The sequence below is a fragment of the Lytechinus variegatus genome, chromosome 17 (genome assembly GCF_018143015.1).
Source record: "Lytechinus variegatus isolate NC3 chromosome 17, Lvar_3.0, whole genome shotgun sequence".
NCBI classification, from domain to species: domain Eukaryota; kingdom Metazoa; phylum Echinodermata; class Echinoidea; order Temnopleuroida; family Toxopneustidae; genus Lytechinus; species Lytechinus variegatus.
The window spans coordinates 18,183,975-18,206,976 of record NC_054756.1 but is presented as its reverse complement, the minus strand read 5'-3'; the positions used below and the strand labels follow the sequence as shown (position 1 = coordinate 18,206,976).

The 23,002-nt window shown below is 38.3% G+C and overlaps 2 protein-coding genes across 5 annotated transcripts in view; one reads left to right on the top strand and one right to left on the bottom strand.

Moving 5' to 3' along the window:
* Positions 1-6,633, bottom strand: part of LOC121430872 (coiled-coil and C2 domain-containing protein 1-like) — a 31,466-nt gene extending 24,833 nt beyond the window's left edge. The window contains exons 1-3 of one of the 2 annotated variants that reach the window (XM_041628296.1): positions 6,453-6,633; positions 3,189-3,366; positions 443-546 (exon numbers count right to left, since the gene is read on the bottom strand). In XM_041628296.1, the coding sequence (XP_041484230.1) occupies positions 443-546; positions 3,189-3,366; positions 6,453-6,509 (339 nt within the window). In that variant the 5' untranslated portion in view covers positions 6,510-6,633. The remainder of the gene's footprint in view (positions 1-442; positions 547-3,188; positions 3,367-6,452) is intronic. The other variant, XM_041628297.1, reaches the window with a different exon arrangement.
* Positions 6,634-12,523: 5,890 nt separating this feature from the next.
* LOC121430727 (L-threonine 3-dehydrogenase, mitochondrial-like) lies at positions 12,524-22,611 on the top strand. Of its 3 annotated transcripts, XM_041628098.1 has the most exons (9): positions 12,524-12,682; positions 13,602-13,676; positions 16,391-16,575; positions 17,228-17,341; positions 19,148-19,263; positions 19,923-20,129; positions 21,012-21,102; positions 21,832-22,098; positions 22,400-22,611. In XM_041628098.1, the coding sequence occupies exons 3-9, from the start codon at positions 16,410-16,412 to the stop codon at positions 22,567-22,569; spliced, it is 1,131 nt and encodes a 376-aa protein (XP_041484032.1). In that variant the 5' UTR covers positions 12,524-12,682; positions 13,602-13,676; positions 16,391-16,409; the 3' UTR covers positions 22,570-22,611. The 3 variants fall into 3 exon arrangements, with proteins under 3 accessions (XP_041484032.1, XP_041484031.1, XP_041484030.1); XM_041628097.1 differs by lacking the exon at positions 13,602-13,676; XM_041628096.1 differs by lacking the exons at positions 12,524-12,682; positions 13,602-13,676 and adding an exon at positions 14,249-14,349.
* The last annotated feature ends 391 nt before the right edge of the window (positions 22,612-23,002 follow it).

Here is a 23,002-nt window from a genome sequence, read left to right as displayed (position 1 = left end):
TATGAAAACAGAAAATAATTTGCTTTATTCACTCTGACAATGCCTTATAAGGCATTTCCAATTTTTCTAAGAAGCGTTTAGTTTAAAACAACCTGTAAGTTCCATGGTAACAAAATTATGTAAACAAATATCCTACACATCAAATTCAACCCTCTCCCATAATATTCATGAATTCTTGTTGTATAATAGTAACAGACTTACATAAAGGATATTCTGTTTTCAACAACTGCAGTAATAAGCAACAGGATGTGGAGCTATTGCATAAAGACTTTACAATAAAGGTATCTTTACCATTGTGGGAACTACCATGTAAACCTTGACTGTCATTGGCCGCGGAGTACTGTTACAATGGTAGATGTCATAATGGTAAAGATACAATGAAAATCTAAATGAAAAAGGACCAAGGAATAAATGGAATAGTATTTCATCCTTATTAGCTTACCAGAAGAAGATCCTCATCCTCATCATCATCATCATCATCAAGAGCATCGTCAGTGTCCCTCAGGGCTTCTGCGGCCATTGCATCAATCTGCCTCATGGGATCAGCTTAGAGAGAATAATAATATGCAAATATTCAATGTCAAGCGCGATCGTTTCTGATATTACATGAGGGTGCAAGTTGAAAAGATCTATTCAATAGAACAGATTGCTTCAACTTGTACCGAATGTAATATTCGAACAGCCGCACGACGAATGACAAAACATTAAACAGTTGTTTCATACAACACACGATTTAAAGACATCGTCTAGACCAATAACCAAAATGGATCGAATTATCGAAAGTATTTGGCCTATGAAGGAAAAGGGCTAGGAGTATAGATCTACTTGGGTCTAACTTCTTAACCTTTTATTTTGCTAAATATTATTTCATCTGCACGTGGTGTATGAAGCGCAGTGATTCGGGTAGGCCTACGCGCATGCAGATATTGTGGAGGCGCAGGCCATGGTATGCACATTTATTGAGTTTGAACTGCCTGCTCTCTTGCTGGAGTGTGCAATAGTCGACTAGTGCACGGCTGGCTCTCTTGCTGGAGCATGCAATAGTCGACTATTGCATGGATGTCATGTTTTGGCATGCTATAGCTCATTCCACTAAATGTCATGTGATGCGTATTCATCCGATCAGCTGCCAAGGATCTATCTATGTGTTGTAATAGCAAATTAACTTTCTACATTGTATACTATATGCTATTAAATTCCCTTCAACTTGAGCAAGAAAATACTTCCTACCTCTCCATCCATGTTCAATCTTATACAGGGACAGTGATTTTCTGTTTCTAAATATTGCCTTTTCTGTTTCAGAAAATCTCAAATTCCGTATCAGCATGTCTGAAAACGGAAATTCTGTTTCCCCATAGACTTTGTATACATGAAAAATTGACAATTCCGTTTACATAGAAAAACCAATATGCAATGAGTAGCGATGTCAATACGCTAGCGCTGCTCAAAATTTGCATCTACCAATGTACTAACATCGCTTAAATATCCATTTTAATCGAACAGATTTAAGCTCAAAAACTGTTTAGAGAAACATAATCAACATGAATACATTCTCACATTTCATATTATTAGCATTATTTTATTGTTAAATGGGATTTTATCGCTGATTTGGGGACTTTTCGGACATCGTTTTGAGCAGTTGACGACTTCCGCATATCCGCCATTTTGGATTTGTTGAATCACCGTAATCATTATATTATGACCGATCGCAGAAGGCAGCACACATGGCCGTATTCTGCCTCATATGTGGAACGTGAGTGTAAACTAATTTAGTTAAGATCAAGTGATGGAGAGGCTCGAGTGTAGTTACAATGTGTTGACTGTCATGATTGTTGTTTCAAAGTGAGATCGTGTTTTTTCAGTTGATATTCGTATTTTGTTGAGGATTTGTGATTAATTTCTGTTGCTATTTTGTGCATTTTGAGAAAAAACATGTTTTCTGTGATTCTCCGTTTGAAAAGCCACTTTCCGTTTCAAATCGCCCATTCCGTGAATTCCGTCCGTTTTCCGCAATTGCGGAAAATCCTTGTTCCTACTTATAACTTAAAGAATATTTAGCTTTAGGAAACACTACCTTGGTTCCTCTGAGTAAACGGTCAATTAGCCTGTGTGGTCAATCAAAGGAAGGTTAGGGGCAAAATTCAGGAAAAGCAGGCTCTTGCAAATATGGAAACAATCTCCCATATTGGATTCTTGATTTTAGAAGAGGATAAAATATACCATCAGTCCATCCCCCCCACCCAACCAGAGTCCTACTACGCTGTTGCCCCATCACTCAACCTACCATGTAGGCATGATAAATGTCCAGTAATGTGTGCGCCTCACTGGCGACTGACTGGAATTCTCCCAAGGGAGTGGAGAATGTGCATACATTGTGTGCGAGAATGACTGATTGAATCCAATGACCAGGATAACAATATATTGGTAAAATGCTTAGACACGCTGTTCTGATGTATTAAGCGCTATATAAAAGCGGATTATTATTATTAATATTAAATGGGTATCTAGCAGGCTTGCTGTGCCAGAGCCTGAATAATATTCAAGTCTCTATGGAAGAGCATAGGGACATTACATGTATATAGTACACAAGTATAATAGGACTCTCAAGGATCTGGCTGATACTATTCAAATCGAAGAAACAGCAACGACACCCTTCGGGAGAAGGGATTCTACTGATGTTCCTGAGTTTGAATAGTTTTCTCCAGTTTCGAAAATGAGTCATTGTACATGTATATTTGTTTTATATATCCCTTCTACCTGTATCATTCATCATCACATCAAAAAAAAAAAAATTTCAGTAACTTATGAAAAATCTCAGATTTCGGATTTGAGAATGCTGATTGCTCGGCAGCCCCCCTGCAAGGTGCACCCAGTGAGATGCACACAATGCCTTGAGTTGCCATGCGCAGCAGCGTATGGGGGGAGGCAGAAAAAATGTATATAGTTCTTTTTTTTCCCTAAAAAAATGGATGATGCATGATATTCGTCCACGTTGTGCTGCACTCGACCCAGGTGAGGTAAGTGGGTACCTGGCAGGAATTTATTCCTTGAAATGCCACCGCGCTGTAAAAAGGCTGCGGGGCTAAAGCCAGGGTAATAATATCCAATGGAGCGCATAGGGACGCATTTGGCAGTGATATGCGCTATATAAGCATGTTGGTATTGGTCAAAGTGAGTTTGACTTTTACCCGACTTGGTTGGCTGGGCAGGAGCTGGTCTACGTTGTCTGGTCATCTTTGGGGCATCGTCTTCCTCTTCAAGCAGGGCAGCTAGTTCGGCTTCCAATGCCTCGTTGGACACATCAAACTCCTCTTTGACAGCATAGGCTGAAAGGTCAGGCATGCCAAACATGTCAGTAGCCTGTGGCTGTGAAATACAAATCAAAAGTAAAATCTTTTATCACATTTTAAATGATGATATCATGGTACATTTAAAAGAGGGGAGAATGAACCTAATAATATGGCGTGGCACAGGTATCTTTGGTTGCTACCTTTAGTTCAGTCCATATCAATATTAATCATTATTGAATCCAACTACCATAATCTAAGCAACCAGTGACAACGTCTGGCAGTCTGGCTGCATGAGTAAGTAGTCAAAATTAAAACAGCTCTGTTCTCAATCGAGTTATTCGGAAAAGCGGTGGGCATATTGATCTTGAAAATATGTGACTGAGAAACTTACCATAACATTTGTGAACAAATTCTGGTGGGGAAATTTGCTTGAAGTCGGCCAAAGCGAAACTGCATTAGCGCTACTCATTCAATGAACAAGGTTACAAGATAACCTTGTTCTCAGTTACATCTCTATGACTATGTCTGTGTGGCAAAGGTTGACAATGTTTGGATTATTTTCTCTCATGCTTTTGGACAAATGCTTGATTTTTTTACACTGTCAGTTTCCATAACAGATTTTCATTACATAACTTGGCTTGTTACTAACGAAAATTGAATTGCAACTGCATGGAAATCAATCATTTTGGTCACAAAAGTGACATTTTAATGATTTTTTTAAGTTTGTGCTCAATACATGTACAGCATTGCCATTGGGATACCAGGGGCCTGTTACATGAAATGGTCTTTCGTAGAACCGTTCTACGTAAGAACGATATATCGCTCAACTGTTTCACAAAGCCGATTTGGGCGATACGAAGAATGGTACTTGGAAAGACACCTCCAGACACCTCCAAAACGGAAGTCATTTTAACTTCTCCGGGGGTAATGTATAAGCCCAAATATGTTTAAAATATGTTTTCTTTTATTCACCCTCCGTCCTATTCCCACCCCTTTTCCATTGAAAAATAAATAAACTTGAACTATCGAAATGGGCTGCACTATCTCTCTGACTCCTTATGCTTTCTCAATATAGATAATTATACAACATGAAAACAAATTTCTTAAAAAGAAATTATGTAAGTAAAAACGTGTTTATAACGTTCAGCAAAAAAAAGGACACAAAACTAAAATGTTAAACATGCTAAATCATTTATTTTTATTCATTTTCATTATAATTATTATTTTTGATGAGCTTGATTATAATCAATGAAAATTAATTCTTGCATGGATTTGGGATAACTTGAGATGTAACAAAACAGAGATCTGCAGAAATAGCTAATTGAATTTAAGATACAGATTAGGCCCATAGCTTACAAATCCATCACAATCATTACAAATGAAGATAAGTTCACAAAGAAAAGATTATGAAAAGTCCATACGAAGAGGCGCATTTTAAATCGTAGGGTAGGCCCCAAAAGAATCACGTTAGTCTCTACTCCTTAACTTTGAAATGTTGAACATATATATTTTGTATATTCTTAAACCTTATATTCTTATACAAATTTCCATTAATTCAGTGATCAACTTTATGATTGTTGTAATTTTTAGCATTATTTATGTTAACAGTGTGTTTTCCATTGCGGATTACACAGCTTTTTCTATGTTTTAATTATTATTGCAAAGCACTACTTTATTCACTTGGCCATGTTTGCAGTAATGTTTATATTTTCCTTGTCTTCGGATACTCATCATGCAACTGAGGTATGTTTATACTCTAAACACTCACATTTGTATTTCTTGCATTATATCTGACAAATGAAATAAATAAATTAGATTTTTCACACGCAGCCTCTCATATTTCCCTTTTTAGTCTCATATAATCAGACACTGTTGATTTTGTTTACACCATTCAAACCCTATTTTTACCTCAACTAATAACATATCAATGCATAATTTGCAAAATTGTCATCATATATAAGTATTCTATAAAATATAGAATATTGAAACGAAAAAAAATGTCTAAATTACTAAGTTAAATCAATTTTTGTATCGGGCAAGGGTCTCTTTCGTTGAAATATCAATGAAAGGTGTCTTTAAAAGGACACCGTGTTCTAAATAAGGGAAATAATGAAAATTTCGATTTTATTCAGTTATGTTTGTGAATCTTTAAAGTTTTTTCTCTTTTTACCTCATTAAGTAAGCTCCATACATCAATTCTACAATCAGTAATAAATAAAACATCATTTGATCTCCTTTTATTGAAATAAATGATTTTAAGAAAACTTGTCATTCCGAAATAAAAGGTTCAGGTGACGATGAAGACTAAATATTTTTCCGATACTATCGATATAAAACGATGTCGCGGACTTGGAAGACAAAATTGCCTTCGTGAAACGGAAAGCGCTGATTTGTCGCCAATCTTCCTAATATCTCGGAAGAATGGTCCTAGGACGTTCCTACGCAGTAGAGGCGCACGGCCAATATTGGAGACTGTCTCCAATGTGGGAAATTATCTCCAATATCAGAGACTTTTGTAAAGAATTTGGGTATCCAATTTCAGAGACAGTTTCCAGTTTTGGAGACTAATTTCCTTTGTTTACATTTGCGGCAAGAGGATTACCTTGGCGGCAAATAAAAATGTGATAAGCAGATTCCTCATGAAAAATTACCCCTTTTCACCGTCTACTTAAAAAATTCACTTAAAAAATTCACCGTCTACTTTTGTTTTGATAAGGATTTTTGTTGTCAATCACACACAAAACAAATGGGCTTCTGACCTCAGTGAGACAAAATTTTGGGTGGAAAAAATCATGCTTTTGTTGGTGTTGTTTCTTTTGTCCTTTTGCAAAGGAAGTTTCCAATGTGGGAGATTGTCTCCCCTATTGGAGAGAGTCTCCCATATTGGCCGTGCGCCTCTACTGCTACGTATCGCTCATCTCGTCATGCAACAGGCCCCAGAGTCCTACCTGTACTGTAGTCGATTCTCCACACTCCCACAGGCAGGATGGTGGCTCAGAGTCCAGTACTATTATTTGCGCCAGCGAATTTTATACACGCGCAAAGCGTGTATTTTTTACGGTTCTGTGATACCCGATATTAGAATTTCGCTATATCGCTAAAGTTGAGCATACAGTGTGCTCACGGTATAGATGGATATCATTTACAGGTCAGGGTACGTACCTTTCGAACTTGATCAGACTTTGGTGGACCGCTGCTTTTCTTCCCTCTTCCGAACATATTGTTGAGATATTATGACAGAATGCTTGTAAAATACATCTGGGTTTAATCTGGTCCTGGATCTGTAGTTGTCGTCCGCATATGATGTATGAAAAACCAACAACAAAATCTGATGACACAATCGGTGATCAACAAAATTCGCCTATCCCACAGCGTAGTCTTATAAGAAAGAGAGAAATCGCAATCTTTCTGATTCAATAATGGATTCCAGAAGTTATCGCTTCCTCTAAAGTTCCTCCAATTAAAATAGAAAATATAATCAAGGTAAATTATAAATCATGATGCGATTAGGGTACAAATTGTGGAATTATCGTATATCGTATCTCCAAAACGGTCCAGTTTGTGCTGGCAAAAGACTAGTCGGGGAGGGGGACGGGCTCGGGTTAGGGCCATAGAGGATATAACTCTATGGTTAGGGCGTTGTGGCGTGCGCCTGTAATCCAAGCTGTGGGGAAGTTACAAATTGATGCAGAGGTTCGAAGTTCGAGCCCTGATCACGTCTTTCGGATGGTGACGTTAAAGGTCGGTCCCAGACGTAAATAATCATACCTGATTGATACACGTCTGTCAAAAACTCAAAATACACAATACACACGGTTACCGAGCGGGACCGGTCCAATCCAATGTGGTACTTTGGGACCCTGATATAGGGGGTGCATATGGGGGCGGCTGGTGCCGTGCCGAACACTTCTTAAGAGGTAACCGAAAAGAAATCAGAGACTAAAAAGGCAGATGCGTAGCCAGGGGGGCGATGGGGGCGGTAACCCCTCCCCCAAAACGTTCCCAAAAAGAAAAAAAAGGTAAAAAGAGAGCCGGATCAAAGGAAAAGGGAAGGGGGAAAGGGAAGTAGCTTTGTGTTTTTTATTCTTGTTATTCTTTTTTTTTCTCAAGAGAGAAACTCCTTCCCTCTTGCTCTAAATTAATATATGAATTTTGCGTTCGCACTGCGCGCAGTTAAATGATAATATTGAAGTTCTCCTAGTATCCCCCCCCCCCAACCTTTCTCTAACCCTGTTTTTCTACCTCAGCTATATGTGTTTCTTCTTGCCAGTCAAAGTATTTATGAAACACCAAAAGCTCCGCGCTACGCAGGAAACAAAATTGACCATAAAAAAGGTTATCAAGAAAAAAATTAGGGGGATCGTCCCCCACCTCAAATTTAGTGGGGATATGTCCCCCCGCCCCCCCCCCGCTTCCGCCGCCTATGGGGGGGAGTGAACTCTCCCCTGCTTGTAAATATAAATATTATGTACGGCGGATCCAGCTTTCGCTAAAGTATGAGGGGCCCGATTTCCCCGAACGGGGGCTCAAAGTTAATGTTTGTTTCTCTAACAGGGGTAATTCTAACACTTCTTAGCTATAATAAAACAACATTATATAAGGGGTCCGACCACTTGACCGAAGGTCCGCGAGACCGAAGGCCCGCGAGACCTACTTTTTTGTCCTTTATCAGGTGACGAGTGGTTTAAAGCGCCTCGCTGCAGCGGCGTATGCCTGTTTTCGGGGGGGGGGGGTAGAGTCAAAATACGGAGCGCCGGCCGGCCGGTAACTAAGTCCAGAAGGATTTCATTTTCTTGGGCTGTCACAGTGGTGAGCACGCGAATCGTGCGAAGCACAACCATACTCCACGCATAAAAGCGCTCTCCTCATGAGGGGGGACGTAGACAAAATCACGAAGGAAAAAAAACGAAATTATTAAGATGATAACAAAATTAAAGAGAACAGAAATGGAGAGGGGGGTGGTTCAAGAGGAACGGTCGATAGGAGAAATTGAAAGTAAAAGAGCTATGAGAAAAGTACAGACATGACAGAGGAATAGAACTTGAAAGAATATCCAATTTATTTGAATGTGGTCTGTGTCTATCAGTGTGTGGGATGAGTGTGTGCGTTTCTATGCAAAATATGGTTAGGATATTTCTGATTTTTCTTTTTTTTTAATTTGCAACAGCCCACCTCGGATGCGGCGCCACTGTATTTGGGTTCATCAGTCTAATTGTTGTAACATTTTTGGTTTCACCTCGGTGGTGTAGATTTCTTCAGAGATTTCATTAGACGATGAAGTGAGAGGGGGATGGTGTGTCCGATTTCGTAGTATTATGAAAAGCATTTTTGCAAACTATTCCCAGTCTAATTATACTCCGGCAGAAGCTGAAATGTTATCTATAAAAAAAATAATGTTAGAAATGAATCTGTTAAAGAATAGTTGAATGAATGAATTAATTTATGAATAAATGAATAATTAGGCCTCTATTATCTTATTAACTGATTATACATCCTCGTAGCAAAAAAATGCCACCCCCCCCCCCCCCGAAAAAAGGGGGAAACGTGAAAGAGAAAATAAAAATGTATAGGAGAACGTAAGACGAGCGAGAGCAGACAAGGAATAGTTCAAGGGATCGTCACATGCAGCTTCTCCCTCCAAGCACCCCCCCCCTGAACGCGGTGCGCTCACTCAGTAATTTCACACGCGCTTCGCGTGCTGACTACCTCCCCCTTGAATTCCTAGCTTTGCCACTAATTTTAGAATTAGTTAACGGGAAGTTTTTTGTTGTGCCCCCGGGTGTGCCCCTCCCCATTTTAGGCAGAAAATGTAAGAAGAGCGGATGCAGACAAGGAACGATTCAAAGAAACGTTGGAGCTTCCGCAATTCGAATCTGTCCCCCCCCCCCCTCCTCCCCTCCGTTAACAGGCAGAGGACGTATTAAAGATGAGCGAGAGCAGGTAAAGAACAATTCAAAGGAACGTACGTCGGACCTTCCGCGCTTTTCGCGGGGGGGGGTGTACACTCCCCGCCCTGCACCCCCCCCCCCCGGAACACACTTCCCGTGCTCACTACTGCCCCCTAAACTGCAAATCCTAGTTATGCCACTAATTGTACAGACGAATTACTGGGAAATATTTGGCTCTGCCCCCTCCCCCTCAGAAAACAGGCACCTGTTACGCCGCTGCAACGAGGCTCCTTAAACACACACTCGACCGCGGCACCTGATGAAGGGGGGGAGTCGGTCTCTTCGGCCTTCGGTCTCGCGGACCCTCGGTCTCGTGGGCTGTCACTTATATCTGTATAGTGCGAGCACGGAGAGCAACCTAAATTTTTTTGGAAATTTCATGTACTTTGTCCTGAAAACATTCTTGGCAATGTTTGAAGTTATACGATATTACGATCGGATTACGATACATACTTCAAAAGTTAAATAATGCGAGAGCGAAGCGGGAGCTGAAAATTTTTGACATCCCGACTTAAACAAAAAAAATTGAACAATTTTTGCAATCATGAACAGGATAGAACAATTCGAGCGGAAAAATGAGAGTTTGATGGATGTTTCAATATCAGAATTCATTCTGAAAATCAAATGGGTTTTATTGTTTGTTTGTTTGTTATTAAAGATGGGCTCAAAATGTTATTAGTTTCTTGGAAATTTGATTTTCACGATATTTACTGGTTCAAGTCTTCTTGTCTCAAATTTCTAAGCAACTGCATGACTGAGGGTGATTGATAGCGTGGGTGAGCGTCACGGGAAAGGTAGAAAATACATGACTCATGTTAATATCATTCGTTGATGTTTCATTTTCTCGTTACACGTGTCGCCTGCCCTTTAAACTGCAGGCTTTCCTGATCCTGAAATATCACAATTCCAATTTCTACTGGTAAATCTGCGTCATAAAATATAAATTCAGACTCTGAATTTATTTTATGACGCAGATTTACCAGTATAGTAATTGGAATTGGGATAGTGAAAAGGCCTACATGTCTTCTATAAACAAAAGAAAGAAAGAAAAAGAATGCAGCCTGATCTTTTATTGACTATATAGGCTGAATTGTCTCCCCCACCATGCCAACCGTCATTGATAATTTCGATCACTAGTGTACAGGTGGGGGGGGGGGGGGCTTGGGGCATGGACCCTCACGACCAAGAATGAAAGGAGAAAAAAGAAAGACACGGAAAGTGGGGGAAATATGACATTTTTGTATATAATATGTCGAAATCTCTCACAAAATTAGATTTGTGTCGAGGAGCCCCCGAAACCTTTCGAGATTCAGTCATTCTATTTCAGCATGGCACTGCACATGTATATATTTTAGGTCTTACACAACATCAACGCCGCATCAACGCAGTGGGAAACCCCGTAGTAAACCAAACACTCATAATATGGCAAATGTGGAAAAAAAACTCAGGAGCGAGAAAAATGTTATGCCTTTTAAAGATGAAGTTACAATTACATGATATATTTTGGCATTATATTGAGCAATTTCACCTATTTCCTTTCGTTTCCTTTAGTTTTTCTTATTTTTTTTCCGCCCCCGGGTACTTTGATATCTTCTTTAATTGGTTGTGGAACCATAACCCCCCCCCCACCTGGCCTCCCACGCCCTCTGTACGCCAGTGCTTGAACGGAAAAAATGTAAAGAAATTCAAAAAAAGTAAGGGTGAAAGAACTGAAGAAGTAAAAGCATTGGCGTAGCTAGGATTTTTTTTCCTGGGAGGGCACTGGGTGGTCCTTGCTTTATCAGGGGGCACCATTTTTTCCGGTGTGTGTGTATATAAGGGCTGATCCGACTCTCGCCAATAGGGGACGGGGCCCGAAATTATCTTCACCTATATTTTTCCCGATCAGTCACTTCTTTTTTTTATTCTTATAAACCAACATAAACACGAAATAATCTCCTAAGCCTTATAAAAAGTGCGAGCGCGAAGCGCGTGCGATTTTTTTTTTTACTTTCATGTATCTTGTCTTGAAAATTTAATATTCTGGGCAATTTTATGTGTGATCCTGAACAAGATTCGTATGTAACTAAATGGTTACTGCGAACGCGAAGCACGAGCAGAAATTTAGGCTGTTCTAGCATTTTCGAAAAGGGACCAGTTAAGGACTGCTTACAGTTACCCACAAAGATGGTATATAATAATGCGAGCGCGAAGCGAGAGCAATTTTCTTTTGACATTCCAACCTAAAAAAGGGTAAGTTTAAGCACGTTTTTAATTAATGAATGGGATAGGTATGTAACTAAACAATTGATGCGAGCGCGAAGCGCGAGAGGAAGAAAATTGAGTTTTTAGACCTAAAAGTGGGACACTCTGCTCATATTTTGTAAATCATAAATAGGATATAGTTAATTGGGTATCATTAATAATGCGATCGTAAAACGTGAGCAGGTAATTATTGATATTCTGATGTGAAACTGGATAATTTAAGTACTTTCTGAATAAAGATCATGCAGGGTATCGCGCATGTTTTAGATTTAGACCTAGAATCTGGGCATTCTGAATACATTTGTTTAATGGAACATTATGGAATACATGTACACAATCATGAAAATAGGAACTTGGCAAATCAAACAATGTGACAACGCACCGTGAGCTTAAAATGCTGTAGATCATAAAACGGACATTTTAGAGAGCACTTAAATTTGTTATTGAAAAAAAATAATAAAAGCTTGATGTCCGAGCTAAAATATGTTTTATATTGACTTCAAAACTTGCTCCATATCAGCTTATTGAGCAAGATATGAATCTCATCGACAAGGTAATTCTGGCGAGAAACGCAAGCAAAAATTTTATGTAGCAACATGAAAGATTTGGGGTTTTTTTTGCAAGTCTTCCCCTCACATTATTTCATTCACTCGTCTTCCTTTTCTTATTTTCCTCTTCTTTTGTTTTTCTTCTTCTTTTCCTTTTTTCTTTTTTTTCTTTTCTTCTTTCTCCCTTTTTCCTATTTTTTTTTTGCTCTGCCAATTTTTTCTGGGGGGGGGGGGCACCTGGGGGCACACCAAATCTCAGGGGGGCACGTGCCCCCCCCCCCCCCAGTAGCTACGCCACTGAGTTAAAGAAAGAAAGAGAAGTGCAGCTGCATAGAAAGACGTGAACTTGAACTTGAAACAGAGATCTACCATCAAAAGGCGTGCCGGGTGGTGTGGTCCAATTCTTGTACCTGATTGGTCCATTCTCGGGGGCTTGGCCGACGTGATACCGCCGCGCCGGCCGCGCCGCCGGATCGTATTGATCATGATTTCTTACTACGCAACAATCCATGTGTGGTGCTTAATTTTCCATTCACTTGATTTGCGGGGGGAAATTGTTGGTGTTGAGCTTTTCAGAAAAGAAGGGCACAATCTGTATCTGTTCAAGGAAGTTGGATTTGTGTTATTGTTGTATAAGAAAGACTCATTTTGGGTAAGCTAAAACTAAGCAGTGCATTCAACTGAGAGCTGTTTAATTCTAATTCTCTTAATTTCCTTCAATCCTTGTACGGTACCGGTACCTGCCGAACTCGAGCGATAGTCGAACCGTGTACGTGATCGCGACCAACGCCCGAGCTCTGGGACGTTTCCCGGCCCGGTGGTCTTGGGTGTACTGACCATCCTTCCTATCAGTGTGTTCGCCCACGTAACTGACAAAATAAAAACCTGAAACTGATCCTATCTGTTTTATTTCCTATGTCTTAAAATCTATGAATCAGATAGATAAATGTTTTTATAGTGATAATTCATGGATTTACTTTGTCTTTGCAACAATTGATCATTTGAATTTTGATGAAGTGTGTGTGTGTGTATAAACTAGATCTATTTGAGTTTTGTCAGACGTGTATCAATCAGATATGATTATTTACGTCTGGGACCGACCTTTAATGTCACCATCCGAAAGACGTGACCAGGGCTCGAACCTCTGCATCAATTTGTAACTTCCCAACAGCTTGGATTACAGGCGCACGCCACAACGCCCAGTTGTCTAACTAGTCTAACTAGGCCTAGACTATATACATGTAGGCCTAGTCTAACTTTAACTTAGGACCCGGCGTTACGTAAGATCTAGATCTATTCTAGACTAATCAGATCTAGTCTAGATGTACAGTAGATCTACATGCACTTGGACTTGAGTTGGGCTTGAAGTGTGAAAGAACTCGAGAGTGAAATTTAAAGTTTAAGGACTTGTCTTGTCTTTCCGTTAATGCCTACAATCAGTATCTACATGTACATGCACTTTGTTTAATTTAGACTTACAGGCTACATATACCATATTCATTTGCGGTCAGCTCTCAGGAGGGTGAGGATTCTTTTTTTATTGTCTTCTTTTCTTCTGTTTATTACATCAGCATCAGCAATATACGGAAGAGAAGGTAGTCCTGAAAGTCTTCCGGTCGCTTCTTACAGATGCTACAGCTTTGAGGGTACGCTAAAGAAAGAGTTGGATCACGTGCTACATAGTGAAAGTTGGACCAATGAATGTCCAATAGTCTTTTGAATGTATTTAGACTAGACAGGGGGGGGGGGGGTTGTAAACAGGTACTGTACTAGACCAAAAGTTTGGTCTTTGTTATTTGTTCTTCTGAACTCTGTTGTCTGCACTCACAAATTACAGAGACCGAATTTCTTACTTGATTTTGTACAGGGACTCAATGGCAGATATTGCAAAGTTAAAAAGAACCCCCACAAACAAGTTTAATCTGATCATTATTACCAAAGTACATAACCTATTATGAGGGCCATATTTGTATGGTCCCTTTGAACTAATTTCTTACCCTATATTACTGCCTGGAAAATGGTTAACATCAATTTCTTCATGAGATTCCAATCACTTTTTGTAGCCTGTAAGCTGCCATCTTGGTTCTGAATATTCATGAAAGTGACAACAGACTCCACCCCTCGTCACTTACAGTGCCCGGATGTTTCCATGAGTTGAATGTTTGTTGCTTGCGTATGATGGACAAGCAATTCAACCAGAGATAGAAGGGATGATCTGATTGGCCAATGGTTTCGACCCAAAAGTTTTTCCAATGGCCATATGTTTGTGTATTATAACACCATCAGATATACTGGGAGTTTACGACAGCTGAACTCGAAGTAAGGCACTGCTTTTTTTTTCCTTTTAAGTGTATTTTTTATGTTTTGGTGCTTTTAGGACCAAAAGGGAATAACTATTAGCTTTACTGGGATCTAGTTCTTTTTATTTAAAATTTAGAATAAAGTGAAAAATTAAAGATCTCGTGGCGGGTTTTATCGAAGAAATTAATTACTAGCCATTTATTGCAGACTTACATGTACTTTGGCCAGTCAAATAGTTGTCCATGGACACTTTAGAACCTACAACGACCAGTAAAACTTGCTGTTTTACGTGTATCATAACCATTTGCAGGGCCCAGATTTAGTATAAGTTCATTGCAGTCACTAAACAAGGATCAGTATTTTTCTCTAATTTTCCTGCTTTTATATAACCAAAATATCATGCAGGTGAACTTCCCCTTTAATATCTTTCTTTCTGTAGAGTAGAAAGCAGGATGTTAGATTAATTGATCGCAGACCTATCTTTGAAACAACAAATGTGGTGTATGACTGATACCATGATGACATTATTCATAGGTTATAACTGGTACCATGAACACACCATGTGTCTTTGTGGACTCATCAACTCTCTGCACCCCTAATTTATCGCTTGAGATCTGAATTAGCTCTCTTACACACTTGCTGGTATGACGATAATGATCATATACATGTATATTCAGAATGTGCTATATATGACTGATACCATGATGACATTATTTGAATTTTTTAATTGAAAAACGATTTTGTGCAAAGTTTGTGAAAAAAATCACCAATCATTCTCTACTTATTTTTTTTATTATCAAAATTTATTCGATTTTTTAGAGAGTACATACATGTACAATGTACATGTATATAGATTTGTCTTCCATTGTTTTCCTTTCTTTTTTGTACAAGTTTTTTTTTATTTGAATGATCTTGTACATGTAGTTCATTCAATTTGGCAGTATATTGATGATTTTAAATTTTGTAGTTTGTACAGTGTCTTAATTTACAAAAGAATTATCATGAACTATTTATCATTATTATTTTGTGTATTGTATTCATTACCTTTATTGTGGGGCGGGGGGGGGGGGGGGTTGATTCTGCACTTCATTCAAAATTAATTTATGTTTGTATACATTTATATGTACAGTGTGCACATACAATAATAAGATTTACTACATGAAATCACTCAAGATATAGTTTGCGATGTGATATATGTTCTGTATGATTTCCAGGAATTAGTAATTTAATCCTAGGGCATTATTTTCTTTTTATTTTCAACAGCCATGCAGGATGAGGAAAATCCTGTTCTTGAAAGCAAAACCAGTTGTTCAAAACTTTTTTTTAATCTATCTGGAATAGTCTGTGTCAATGTCTGTACATGTTATGAGTTTTCAAAAATAAGCCAAAAACATATTTTCTCAATATTATCCCTAAGTAAGTTATATTTTTGTAAGCACTTTGAGAGCAGAATTTTATTTATTGTCATTGTGAAGTGCTTTGAGCATGTTAACGTAAAGCGCTACATTATGTATATTTAATGTATACTAGTCATACAGTCTCATTATGTCTGCAAAAATGGAATTTCTGATATTGTGGTGTGCAAATAAACATTATAACAGTATGCTTGATACTACTTCATTAAATGGCTTTTAAAGAATTTTGATTATTTTTTTCAATAATAACTCTTTGCATGTACCTGTTGAATTTGTAAGCCTGCACTAAGTAAATACATGTAAACCAACAATGTTTATCAAGAAATGTTTACAGAGTATACAAGATCCCATTCACATTATTTGCACAAAGACCTTAGCCACTACTGTACCGATTTGGTTTGTAAAGTTTGTATTAGCTTATTTTCTATACTTATCAATCAAACATTTCAAACATTGCATTCTTTGGTTTTCAAAATTAAGAAAAGAAAAAAAAACATACACTGTAGAATGAAACACTACCATGCGCAGTTGTAAAGAAATATTGCATATGAATTATAGATTTCCTTGGATATTTTTACAGCCTGCAATTTTATTTTCATTAATTGAAAAAAAAAACATTTTTCTGAATCTCTTCTTACATGTAGATATCAATCTGCAGACAGGATGACATCAACGATGTGGAGGTCGGCACTGCGAACGTTTACCAAAAAGATTCTCCACACCAACAGTGTGAGGGCGCCCCAGATCCGGTTCCTTTCAGGGTCTACTGCGTTTTGTCAGTCCTACTCCCCTATCGGTAGTCTAGACCAACCTAGAATTCTTATTACAGGTGAGAGATACTAGTGTGATAAATGGCAGAAGAATGGTTTGGGAGGTAAAAACAGAGCCATTTTGCCTTCGAGTGATTCCAAATTCTATGCAATGTTACTTTATGATGCAATGTATGTCTTGTCTAAGTTAATTCCCATGTCTTAGCTAAATTGCTAATGTGGTAACACAAAGTTTCTTGCTGCTTACATGTAAGTCCACTCCTTTCTGCCATGTTACCTGCTGTAGCTATGTCGACTTATCATTTTCTTCTAACTTGACCTGGCCAGATACCTTTTATCGTCATATTGACTTGGTGACATGATATGGCTAGATGTAAAGATGTTTGATGCTATCTGGTGTGTTCAACAAATATACATGTATACTGTTACCAATGCTATTCATCTCCAATACATGGAGATACAGTGCACGTACCAGTATTAACGCACAAAGTCATCAATGTGGGTATTGACCGGGGGGGTGTCACTACATGTAGTTGAAGTTTCCAATTGAATTTGGTAGAGTTGTACAGTAGTCCAGGGGAGAGGGTACTTACGTGTACATTGCAGCACATCCCTAGCATTGTGCATTATCTCCCAGTAAATTCTGCTGTCATTGAAGTTTCAATTATCCAATCATAATAGTCATATCCAATTTTTAAATTAAATTTGCAGGGGGTCTTGGTCAGCTTGGTCAGGGGTTAGCGAAGGTGCTGAGAAAGAGATACGGTCGAGACAACGTTATTCTGACAGACATCGTCAAACCTCCCAGGCACATTGTGGATGCAGGTGTGTAAATTTTGTTTGGAATTAAATTTTGCCATTTCTCTGAATATCCTAAATGCAAAAAAAAAGTGTGGATGAAGAAAAAAAATTTACAGAAAAAAATTAATCCATTTCCAGTGCATCATGGAAGTGCTGTTTCTGAATAAAACCAGCCATTTATTGAAAGAGGCTAAAATGTGAGAAGTCATAGAGAAAGCATGCATTGCTTGGATTAGATTTTACAAGGAATAATCTATTATTTATGTATGATTTAATGCCCAGGTTTTGAAATATTGCACTGTAATGTACACGAACCCGTACTTACATATATGCACAAGCAATGACAAGTGTACTCCCAGACGAAGCCTAGAGTTGTGTTATGTAATTGGTGCTGGTATGTCTAGATTGTCCTGTAAGATGATAGTCTCACCAACCAGTCAAGTTTTGAACTTAATATTAATTTTTACCATATACTCCTGATACACTGATACAGGATGTTACTTTGGAGTTAACAATCGTGAGACTTGTAGGTCGAATTATGATTGATCTACAGAACTTTGGAAACCTGAAGTACATGAAAACGACCATCTTGTGCTCTGTCAAATTTACGCTTTCTGATTATTTCATTTTTTAAAAATGTACTAGTATATTTGGTACAATTGTCGCAGAGTTCATTAATGAATGTTTGTCCTCCATTTAACATAGATGAACACACTATGACTGCGTTATTTTTTTATACAGCAAAATTCAAATTAAGTCACGCTTGTAGCTGGCCAGTCTAGTGCAGAAGCCAATCCAGAATTGACAGGGGCAGTTGTATTTATCAAATTCTCTCAAGGTTTCTGTGCTGAAAGCATTACACTGTATATAGTATCTTCGGCTTGAAGTCAAATTTTCTAGGTGACCACTTTGAATGGCTATGAAACCAAATGAAATTTTTTATTCATGTGAATCGCAAACAAAGAAATTTTTAGAAACACCTGCATGCACAAACTGAATTGTAAAATGTGAGTTTTTAAAGTGAGAGCTGATAGCAGTGAAGTTGTTACATTCATGAGTGATTTTCTGGTATTTTTTCTTTGAATTCCATTGTCATACTTCATTGCATTTGCATTTACTACAAAAGAAATAAGAGTGCAAATGAAAAGGCTTTGGAGGATTTTACGGTTCATTTGGTCCAGTGACAAGGAAAATCTGCAAAAGGCAGAGCCAAACATGAAAGCTGTAACCTCGAAAACTTAATAAACCCTAATCCTTATATTTACATTGTACTGAAGGCTGAACCAATAACTTTATTCCAATGCTAACTTTAACCCTATGCTCTCAGAAATCTTATGGGAGCAATTTTCGCCGGGGCAAATGTTCGTGTCATCGATTTAAATACAAACAAGACATTGCATTTTGAAGTGAATAGGCTATTGTGATCAACATCTAAAGAATCATCACAGCCAAGATTATCATTTAAAGATATCCACTGATAAATACATGAAAAAGAAAAAGTGAATTTGCTGTCGTTTCAAGCACATATTTTCTTGACAAAGGGCAACGCATATGTGCTTGAAACGTTGAGAATAACAGTTCTTTTAAGGGCCATTATCAGAAATACAAGCCAACCATCCTTTTCAAGACTAACTTAAATCGTGTAACCGCAAATCTCTCCATCCAATAATGATAGGGGAAAAAATAGAAAAGAAAAATAAAGACTATTAATGGCCTTTAGAATTTGTAGGTTAAACAAATCTACTTGATGAATGACTATCCATGCACTTTTAAAGATACTTGTGTGCTTGTTTTTACCTAGCATTGATAATATTATGTGTATTCTTGCAGGTCCATATGCTTTTGTTGATGTACTGGATTTCAGAAATCTCCAAGAGATAATCGTCAATGAGAGCATCGACTGGATGGTTCATTTTAGTGCAGTTCTCAGTGCTGTTGGTGAACAGGTAACCAGTGTTTAACCTTCAGTTAACTGGGGACTATGCCACAACGCAAAATTTTTGTTACTGCGTTGCTGGCTGACTTTTTATCTTGCACATCGTTTTAGACTATTTTTTTTATAAAAATAGGATTCACTGTTATGCTGCTGCATAACTCTTTATTGATGCATGTCAAGCATGGGCGTAAATCCATGACGTTATACTATTCAAGTGGAGGGGGGGAGACAAGAAATCATCACCCCCCCCCGAACTATACATGAATGTTCACCTCTTGGATTTATGCCAGTAAAGTTAACCCCCAAATTGCTCAAAAATATGTTTGGGTGTATAAAATCAATGTGCATTGTATTTTCAACAAAAAAATCATAAATGCAAGGGTATTTTTTACTTTTGCTGATTTAAATGGATTTGTTTTATGATTGTATATGATCGCAAAAGGGTCCCAGAAAAGTTTCATAAAAAAAAAAACAATAAAAAGCCAAAGTTCATGTTATATAACTGTACAGATCAAGATTATAAATGATTATGTGACAATTCATCTTGGTTTTACAAACTTTCTCTTTCTCATGAAATCAGTGTTCAATACAACTACTTCAATTTATCTTATATATGTTTCAAAATTTTAAAAAGCTTGGGCAAACTCCTTTTATTGATGTCTTATTTAGAATGTTCCATTGGCCATCAAAGTCAACATCCAAGGTCTTCACAACGTGATGGAGCTTGCCAAGATGTATGAGCTCCGCATCTTCTGTCCCAGTACCATCGGTGCCTTCGGACCGCAGTCGCCCCGTGAGTTGACCCCTGACCTGACCATTCAGAGGCCCAGGACAATCTATGGTGTGGCTAAGGTCCATGCAGAACTCTTAGGAGAGGTAAAGATATTCATTTTAAATGATTGACTCATTGTGTTTAATTCATTTCAAGTAACATTTCAACAACCAGTACTGACTGCACAGAAACGTTGTTAGCTCTATCAGTGGACTAAAAGAGGCCCTGTTACAGCAGGTAATGTGGCGGCGATGCCTAATGTTACAACAGTGCATTGCTTAACATTGAAATAAATGTTTTGACGTAACAATCATAAAGTTGTGACTGAGCTTACTGTTTGTGCTCTTTTAGGCTAACAACGTGTCTGTGCGGTCGGCACTGGTCAATACAGCAATAAACCAGCAAAACTTGACACTTTGGTTTCATTTTGAAAAAGCAGCCCTTCTATTTCTAATTCACCATAAGTCTCTGACTGCTCTTATTATGATTTAACCTCCTGAACCAGTATGACATGATACTGCCCCCCTTCTCTCTTTCATACTGTTGCTATCATATATGTAGGTTTGATGGAAGACATCATATCTCTGACAGTCTGACTGCTCTTATTTTGAATGATGTAACAATTTGAACCACTTTGACATGAAAATGTCCCTTTTCCCTCCTTTTCTTCGCAGTATAACCATCATAGGTTTAGTGAAGACTTGAGCTCTATGAATGCTCTTATAAACCTTCTGAATCACAATATGATTCTCTTCTTCTCCTGTTCTCCTTCATAGTATTACCATCATAAGTTTAGTGTAGACTTCAGATCTCTGACTGCTCTTATTAAATCAAATGTCATAAACTTCTGAATCACTGTGAGATGATTCTCTCAATTTCTCACGTCACAAGTTTGGTGAAGACTTCAGCGCGATGAACACTCTTCTCACCATCTGTATCACTTAATGTGACATGTGATTATATTCTTCTCTTGTTCTCCTCCATAGTATTACCATCACAAGTTTGGTGTAGACTTCAGATCTCTGAGGTTACCAGGGGTCATCTCTGGGGACACTGCCCCAGGCGGGGGTACAACAGGTAAATACAGTGAGACCCTGAGGGGGTGTGCACTGCCTATACATAAGGTGGACAGTACTGGACACTATATTTGTTTTGTACAAAAGTGCATAAAAGTTTTTTTTTCATGATCACCTGCATTATTTAGGGTGGAGAAAGTGTGACAAATACTTGTTCAGTGTATAAGTACTCTGAGATTGAAGCAAAATTACTATGAGTTTGGTGTCCTCCTTGTAATGACAGTTTGCCTTTTTTCTTCTTTGTTGTATAGAGCTTAACTAAATTAAGAATGGGCCATTTCATCAATAACTAATAACAATCATGGTGACATGGGCTGTCAGCCAATCAAGGTCTCCAGACAGCACTTACCATAACGTCAAGGTTAGGCTTTATGAAATAAGACCCTGGACTTGTCTCTTAGTTCTTGCAATGAAATAATTCTTTTGCTGTCATTGAAACACAAAAAAAGTGGTGAGTGCTTTGAAATAAAAACAAATATTTTCCCAGGGCTTAAATTCAAGACCATGATGCCCTGTTGACTCACCTTGATGCCCATCAGCCATGGATACTTGTTGTTACCTGTTTATTTTTCCAAATTTGATTCGATTTGATTCATTGCTTTCTGTTTCACAGTTATGACATACCAATGTCAAATACATTACAAGACATACATGTAATATATATAACACAATTATAGATTTTAAGGAACACAATTCTTATAAACCTCTACTGCCATCCCCTACATTCCAGATTATGCTGTTTCCATATTTGACCACGCTCTTCAGTCCGGCCACTTTGACTGTTACCTGCGTTCGGACACCGTGCTCCCCATGATTTACATCAAGGATTGTCTCCGAGCCATCGTTGAGATGCTGGAAGCTCCGGAGGAGTTGCTCGGGTTACGGACCTACAACATCAATGCCATCAGCTTCAATCCTGAGGAGATAGCGGAAGCCATCAGGAAATACATCCCAGAGTTCACGGTGGACTATAAACCAGATGACAGACAGAGTATCGGTAAGATAATAAACTCGGTGGGTGTTTCATACAGTTTTGTAGAGGCGTTGTGGCACGTTGGTAAAGTCTCTTAACTCCGAACCATAAGGTCTGGGGTTCTAATCCCACAGCAGCACTTGCTTCCTTTTGCAAGGCATTCATATACATTTGCCATTAACCATGGTTAAGTAAATGGAATTCCCTGAATGTATTAGTTTTGAAAATGTAGCAAGAATAGCCCAGTATGAATGTGAAGTTGAATCATTTATTTCCAAACCTTATTGGTTGATTAAACGTTTATTTTTCTACTTTTTTTTCTTAGCGGACTCATGGCCCAAACGCCTTGACGACGCCCAGGCAAGGCAGGATTGGAAATGGACCCACAGATACGACATGGATGCCTTAGTCCAGGTCATGTTAGAGGTCGTCAGCAAGCGTCTTGGGATCTCGACATCAACGACCACCACAACGAAAGCTACTGGAGTGCAGTGATTAAAACTGAAATATTTATTCACTTCTTTGGTGTGAAGTCTTCTGCATAAAGTATTTAAAAAAGTTTTGCAAAAAGTTTTGCAGACACACAATGGCTTTTCATCCTTTAATACAAAGCAACTGGGACTTGCCACTAATGTTATGACTATGATGACTGCTGCAGTGGAAATCACATATATGCAGAAGATCGAGGAGTTAGTCATGTGTGAATGATATGAAGAAGTATATTTTTACAAGAAGAAATGAAAGTTATGCACTTATTGCTCTTTCTTTTTATACACTTCTGTACAGAATATTGTAATATGATATTTAACAGGGTGAGTAGGTGTAATCAGAATTATAGTTCATCTACTGTTAGTGGTGTCAAGACCAGGTGGGTGTTTCATTTAATAGCTGGGGGCCATTTCATAAAGCTGTTTGTAAGTTAAGAGCG